The 7,500-nt window shown below is 46.7% G+C and overlaps 2 protein-coding genes across 2 annotated transcripts in view; one reads left to right on the plus strand and one right to left on the minus strand.

The window, feature by feature from the left end:
* Positions 1-2,307: 2,307 nt before the first annotated feature.
* LOC138955696 (hydroxyproline dehydrogenase-like) overlaps positions 2,308-7,500 on the minus strand; it is a gene marked incomplete at its 5' end in the record, with an annotated part of 11,058 nt that continues 5,865 nt past the window's right edge. Inside the window, 1 exon segment of the mRNA XM_070327251.1 lies at positions 2,308-3,255. Coding sequence (XP_070183352.1) covers positions 3,086-3,255 — 170 coding nt within the window.
* The window catches only part of LOC138955697 (piggyBac transposable element-derived protein 4-like), a 3,981-nt gene continuing 1,420 nt past the window's right edge, over positions 4,940-7,500 (plus strand). Inside the window, exons 1-2 of the mRNA XM_070327252.1 lie at positions 4,940-5,823; positions 6,564-7,500. The exon at positions 6,564-7,500 is cut by the window's right edge and continues 1,420 nt beyond it. Coding sequence (XP_070183353.1) covers positions 5,411-5,823; positions 6,564-7,500 — 1,350 coding nt within the window. The 5' untranslated portion in view covers positions 4,940-5,410. The remainder of the gene's footprint in view (positions 5,824-6,563) is intronic.

The following is a 7,500-nucleotide window of genomic DNA, read 5'->3' on the forward strand; positions in this document are numbered from 1 at the left end:
ACACCCATAATTACCAAAGCGGCGGAACAGTGTCTGTCTGTCTCTCTGTTTGTCTGTCCGTATCTCTCTGTCTGTCTGTCTGTCTGTCTATCCGTCTATCCGTCTCTCTGACTGTCTATCTGACTCTCTGTCTCTGTCTCTCTCTCTCTCTCTGTCTCTCTCTCTGTCTGTCTCTCTCTGTCTCTCTCTCTTAGTCTCTCTCTCTGTCTCTCTCTCTTAGTCTCTCTCTCTGTCTCTCTTTCTTAGTCTCTCTCTCTCTCTCTCTTTCTTAGTCTCTCTCTCTCTCTTTCTTAGTCTCTCTCTCTCTTAGTCTCTCTCTCTCTCTTTCTTAGTCTCTCGCTCTCTCTCTTTCTTAGTCTCTCTCTCTCTTTCTTAGTCTTTCTCTCTCTCTTTCTTAGTCTCTCTCTCTCTCTTTCTTAGTCTCTCTCTCTCTCTCTCTCTTAGTCTCTCTCTCTCTCTTTCTTAGTCTCTCTCTCCCTCTCTTAGTCTCTCTCTCTTTCTTAGTCTCTCTTTCTCTCTCTCTTTCTTAGTCTCTCTCTCTCTCTCTCTTTCTTAGTCTCTCTCTCTCTTTTTTAGTCTCTCTCTCTCTCTCTTTCTTAGTCTCTCTCTCTCTTTCTTAGTCTCTCTCTCTCTTTCTTAGTCTCTCTCTCTCTCTAGCTCTTTCTTAGTCTCTCTCTCTCTCTTTCTTAATCTCTCTCTCTCTCTTTCTTAGTCTCTCTCTCTCTCTCTCTCTTTCTTAGTCTCTCTCTCTCTCTTTCTTAGTCTCTCTCTCTTTCTTAGTCTCTCTCTCTCTCTTTCTTAGTCTCTCTCTCTTTCTTAGTCTCTCTCTCTCTCTTTCTTAGTCTCTCTCTCTCTTTCTTAGTCTCTCTCTCTCTCTCTTTCTTAGTCTCTCTCTCTCTTTCTTAGTCTCTCTCTTTCTCTCTCTCTCTCTCTTAGTCTCTCTCTCTCTTTCTTAGTCTCTCTCTCTCTCTTTTAGTCTCTCTCTCTTTCTTAGTCTCTCTTTCTCTCCCTTAGTCTCTCTCTCTCTCTCTTTCTTAGTCTCTCTCTCTTTTTTTTAGTCTCTCTCTCTCTTTCTTAGTCTCTCTCTCTCTCTTTCTTAGTCTCTCTCTCTCTCTCTCTTAGTCTCTCTCTCTCTCTTTCTTAGTCTCTCTCTCTCTCTCTTAGTCTCTCTCTCTTTCTTAGTCTCTCTTTCTCTCTCTTAGTCTCTCTCTCTTTCTTAGTCTCTCTCTCTCTTTTTTAGTCTCTCTCTCTTTCTTAGTCTCTCTCTTTCTTAGTCTTTCTCTCTCTCTTAGTCTCTCTCTCTCTTTCTTAGTCTCTCTCTCTTTTTCTTTGTCTCTCTCTCTCATTCTTAGTCTCTCTCTCTTTCTTAGTCTCCCTCTCTCTCTTTCTTAGTCTCTCTCTCTCTCTCTCTCTTAGTCTCTCTCTCTCTTTCTTAGTCTCTCTCTCTCTCTTTCTTAGTCTCTCTCTCTCTCTTTATTTGTCTCTCTCTCTCTTTATTTGTCTCTCTCTCTCTATCTTTCTTAGTCTCTCTCTCTCTCTTTCTTAGTATCTCTCTCTCTCTCTTTCTTAGTCTCTCTCTCTCTCTCTTTCTTAGTCTCTCTCTCTTTCTTAGTCTCTCTCTCTCTTTCTTAGTCTCTCTCTCTTTCTTAGTCTCTCTCTCTCTCTTTCTTAGTCTCTCTCTCTTTCTTAGTCTCCCTCTCTCTCTTTCTTAGTCTCCCTCTATCTCTTTCTTAGTCTCTCTCTCTCTCTCTTTCTTAGTCTCTCACTCTCTTTCTTAGACTCTCTCTCTCTCTTTCTTAGTCTCTCGATCTCTCTCTCTTTCTTAGTCTCTCTCTCTTTTTCTTAGTCTCTCTCTCTCTCTCTCTTTCTTAGTCTCTCTCTCTCTCTTTCTTAGTCTCTCTCTCTCTCTTTCTTAGTCTCTCTCTCTCTCTCTCTCTCTCTTTCTTAGTCTCAGTCTCAGTCTCTCCCTCCCCCTCTCCCTCCCCCTCTCCCTCCCCTGCAAGAGGTCGGTGAAGGGAGAAACTCGATGCAACCACTGAAGTAGCGCTGTGGGTTTCCCTGAACCCACCCCGTCGTTAGAGAAATAAACGATAAAAACCCTCTTTCAAATGTATGGGTTCAGACAAACCCGCATCGTCGTCAGAGGAATAAACGGTAAAAACCCTCTTTCAAATGTATGGGTTCAGACAAACCCGCATCGTCGGGAGTGTGTAGTCAAAAGCGGCATCCGGCAAAGGTTAAATGAGTATTTTGGGTATTTTGCCGGGCAAGGAGGGGGAAGGGACCCCCCCCCCCCCCCCAGGAGCCCCCCCCCCCCCCATTAGATCCAGCCCTACGGTTACTTCAACTGTGAAAGGTGGATGCAGCACCAATAGGCTGTTGATCTACTGGCCGATGTGAATGCGTGATATATTGTGTAAATAAAATGCCATCTCACACGGCATTAATAGGTAACATGCGCCTTGAGTCGCCTTGTGCGGTGAGATACGTACGCGATATAAATCCTCGTAAATAAATAAAAAAACACAAAAAAAAAACCTGAAAGCCTGACAAGTTCTGTGATTGTGAGTCCAACTGTTTTCACGGAGAGGAATGTGTCTTTCAGATCTTAAAGGGACAGTGCAGGCATTACGGTTGGTTTTGTTTAAACCTACTTGTGAAGTGTCTTTTCGACACGTAGTGCGTTTTGCACACAATGATTCCTCCGAAAACGGCGTATGGCTGCCTAAATGGCGGGGTACAAAACGGTCATACACGTAAAATTCCACTCGTGCAAAAAACACGAGTGTACGTGGGAGTTTCAGCCCACGAACGCAGAAGAAGAAGAAGAAGCACACAATATTGATGAACCAAGCACATTGGAACCTGCTCTAGCGAACACCTATTGATAACGACCACCTGCCATCAACGATCGACCACTCCAAAGGATCCCTGACAAGTTTTTCGTCTCTAAATTTCACCTTTTCATAGCGACCGCCTGTCTATAACGACCGCTTTGGGCCGGTCCCTCGGGTGTTCGTTATAAACAGGTTTGACTGTACTGACAAAAAGAAAAGAATCATCAACACGTTCACTTTCACACTGTTCATGAACCGATGCCGACTCTGCTCCGAAGCTCTGATTTCAACAGCGCCCTCTCTCTGCGGGCCCCAACAATGATCGCCTTGTTTTCTTGAGCTCGCCGAGACAGGTAGGGCAGAGTCTCGGCCACTGGTCCGTAAGGCAGCGACTTCCGGGCCAGAAACCCGTTCATGCCTGCAAAAAGAAGATATACTGTTCAAAAAAAGAAACGCATAGTTGCTACTTGCCAAATTTGTTTTATTTTTCGAAAAAATTAACAGAAAATCCAATATTTAGATTATTTGTTTGAAATTTGGTATGGACACAGTTGAATGCACACACAGTTCATTTGCATCTTCAAATCAATCAGTCAATCAATACGATTGGGTGCCGAGGCTGTCAAGTCAGTAGGGGGTGTGACTGCCTTGAGCAGCAACAACTGCCCGGCACCTTCTGGGCATGGACTGGATCAGATGCCGGATATCTTGCTGTGGGATGGTGTCCCACTCCTCCTGAAGTGCCTGCAATAGATCGCGGTGATTTGCCGGCGCTTCTTCTCGCCTGCGCACACGTCTGTCCAATTCATCCCAGAGGTGTTCTATCGGGTTCATGTCTGGCGACATGGATGGCCAGGGAAGCACCTGGACATGGTGGTCGGTGAGGAACTGGGTGGTGAGTCGTGCTGTGTGCGGGCGAGCGTTGTCCTGCTGGAATATGGCATCCTGGTCAGCCAGAAGAGGAAGGGCGTGTGGGCGCAGAATTTCCTCCACGTATCGCTGGGCAGTTATGCGCCCTTGGACGTGCACCAGGGTGCTCCTTCCAGCGGTATTGATCGCCCCCCACACCATGACGCCTCCACCACCATGAACGGGTGCCTCATCCACACAGTTGGGCGCGTAACGTTCGTTTACTCTCCGGTAGACCCTCCTCCGACCATCATGTCGCTGGAGCAGGAAGTAGGACTCGTCGCTGAACCACACGTGTCTCCAGTGATTCCGGACGGTCCAGCGAAGGTGCTGGTTGCCCCACTGCACTCGGTTCTGGCGATGGCGGCGGGTGAGGACAGCTCCTCTGTGAGGTCTGCGAGCTCTCAAACCAGCTTCATGCAGGCGGTTCCGCACGGTCTGGTCCGATAATCGGTGTGGCCCGGGGAGAGCCTGGACAGAAGATGAGGCCGACAGGAAACGATTCCGGAGGTGGCGGAGCCGTATGAAGCGGTCGGGAGCAGCAGTTGTCGCCCTTGGTCTTCCCGCTCGTGGCGGCAAGTCAGCAACGGAGCCAGTGGCTTGAAACCTGACCCACAGTCTACTGATGGTGCTCTGGGACACGTGGAAGTGCCTGGCGATTGCACTTTGACTTTGGCCTGCTTGTAAACGACCCAATGCAATTTGGCGGTCTTCTCTGCTCAATCGGGCCATCTTTCGTCGCTGAATTGTCGTCTGATTTCTTTGTGGCGAACAATCCGCTTTTATGGGTTTTAGAAGACATGGTGAGAACTCAATATTCCCCGAATTTCACGAGATTACACTGAAGCATGACGAGTGGTCATGCCAAATGAGCAATTTTGACATTGTAGCCACTGATAACGCATGCGTCACGTGCAGAGCTCACTTGTGGCAATGGACGAAAGGTCGACGACCAGATAAACATTTTCTGCAGTTTGGTGGATATCCTTGTAGCCATATAACTAAATTAACCAAATATTACAAGCTATGCGTTTCTTTTTTTGAACAGTATATAATGCAGTTTTAAGTAACCTGTATTTCTGTGATGTTTTTGGCTTGCTGTTATTTAGCCTGTTGACTTTTTGTGTCCTTCTTGTTTTATATGTGTAAGGTGTGCCTGTGTGTATTCTTCTTCTTCTTCAGCGTTCCAGAATTGTCTGGTTACGTGTGAGCTCGTTTGCCCATTTGGGTTCCCCACACTATACTCTGAGAGCATAGTCAGCTTCACTCCGCTTTCGTTGAGTAGGCATGCTGGGTATTTTCGTGTTTCCATAACCCACCGAACTCTGACATGGATTACAGGATCTTTTCCGTGCGCACTTGGTCTTGTGCTTGCGTACACACACGAAGGGGGTTAACCCTTACGCTGGTTGTCGCGACATATGTCGCGCTACTTTACGTATACCGTCACCTGGTTGTCGCGACATATGTCGTGGGGCTGTGTCAGTCTGTTTGGTCGGTTCCGATTACCTCCCATGGATGCGAAAACCTATCCTTAGATCTGTATTCACTAGAAATAAGGTCAGTTGGGCCCTGAACCTGTAGATCCAAGTTCTGAAGCACATTTGAGTAGGCGAGTGTCAAAAATACAGGGCACCCAGCTGAGCTGTTGCACATGCTCCAAAATGGCTGCTCCCATAGATCCACGGCGTGATCGCAATGTTTTTCAAGACTTTTTTGATGATTTCTTCGCCGATCCCGATCTTGACGAAGTAGGGGAAGAAGCCTTTTACATTGATTTACAAGATGTAATGCTCGTTGGGGACATTATGGACCTAGATCAGGCCCCAAACAACAGAGACTTCGAAGCAGACGTTCAAGAAGGTTGGAGTAGTGAGTGGGGGGAAGGGGCTACTGTCAACATGCCGTTTGATCGTGAAACTGTTTTGAATGTCGGCGAAGATTTTCCAGAAAACCCACAGCCCTTGGATTTTTTCCGACTGTTTGTTGGTGATGAAATGATCGATCTGTTAGTCGAACAAACGAATGACTACGCTCAACGAAAAATTGACGCTGGAAATCTAAAGCCACACTCACGGTAAGCCTTTCGTCATCGATTTTTGCTCTCTCTCTGTGTCTCTTGCAAACATGTTTTCTTCCGTTTCTTTCTTCTTCCTTTTTGTCCAGGTGAAAAGTTTGTTTTTACTGAAAAACGATATTAGACTATTGATATGAAAGTAGTTTCTGTTCATGTGTGAGTGCTCAAGCAGAAGTGTGTGTCTGGGTTGGCGTGTCAGTGTGTGTGTAGATCTGTGTTCGGGTCGGGCCCGGCCACGAGTTGTTTGTGTGGGGCAACAGAATAATAGACTGTGACTGTGGTTATTATTGGAAGAAGAAGAAGAATGAACTATGACTGGTTACTATTAGAAGAAGAAGATTGACAAGCAGAATGCAGTCGTCAACTGGGTCAGGGATCTATAGTTAGATCTATGACTGGATGAAGTGTTTATAAGTGTGTTATGTTTGTTTGTTTGTGTATGTGTGTGTGTGTGTGTGTGTGAGGGGTAAGGGGGTTGTATGTGTCTTTGCACATGCATGTGGATGACTGTGTGCACTGTATGTGGGATAGTTGTGTACGAGTGTGTATGGGGGGGGGGGGGGGTTGGGGGGGTTGTTGGTGTTTATATGTATGTGGGTGAGTGTGTGCACTGTATGTATGATGCCCATGTATGAGAGAGAGAGAGAGAGAGAGAGAGAGAGAGAGAGTGAGTGTGTTTGTGTGTGTTTTTAAAAAACAATATGAAATAGAACATTTATTATTTCATCTCCATTTTTCAGGCTACACCGCTGGTTACCTGTCACTCTCGACGAGATGAAGGTTTTCCTGTCGCTGGTTATTGCAACAGGCCTGGTCATCAAGCCTACTATTGAAGAGTACTGGAGCCAGGATGAGATCACCTCCACTCCTTTTTTCACAAAGAACATGTCCCTTGTGAGGTTCCAGGCTATTCTCAGCCACTTCCACCTTGTGGACAACACACGGGCCAACCGCGCAGACCCCCTGTACAAGCTACGGCCATTCTTCACACATCTTCGCACGCAATTCGTCGAGGTGTACACCCCAGAGCAAGACATCAGCTTTGACGAGGCGACATGTCCATGGAAGGGTAGACTGCGATTCCGTGTCTACAACCCAGCAAAGCCAGATAAATTTGGCATCAAGCTTTATGAAGCCTGTGAGGCGAAGTCGGGTTATGTCATTTCCATGGACGTCTATCAGGGTTCCACGCCTCGCACAAACTTGTGTGAGGCTCTTCAACTTGATGAAGACTTGGGCACTACCACTCAAGTCGTGCTGGGTCTTCTTGCCTTTGGCGGTCTTTTGGACAAAGGTCACAGAATTTTCATGGACAACTACTACACCAGTCCTGAATTATTCAACGAACTGTACCTGCTCAACACTTACGCCTGTGGTACAGTTCGAACATCCAGACGCGGCATGCCTGAGGCTTTCAAGAAGCAGAAACGAGGAGCTGACACCATCAAGCTGACGCAAGGACAGACCATCTTCCGGCAAGCTGAGCACCTTCTTGCTGTGAAACACCACGACAAGCGTGATGTGCACATGCTGTCTACAGTGCACCTGCCTCAACATTCCAAGCTCGACAAAGTAAATGACAATGGTGACCCCATCTGGAAACCACTCTGCATTGTTGACTACATCAAGAACATGGGCGGGGTAGACACATCTGATCAGGTCATCAAGAACTATTCT

This window comes from Littorina saxatilis, unplaced genomic scaffold, assembly GCF_037325665.1.
Source record: "Littorina saxatilis isolate snail1 unplaced genomic scaffold, US_GU_Lsax_2.0 scaffold_1926, whole genome shotgun sequence".
NCBI classification, from domain to species: Eukaryota; Metazoa; Mollusca; class Gastropoda; order Littorinimorpha; family Littorinidae; genus Littorina; species Littorina saxatilis.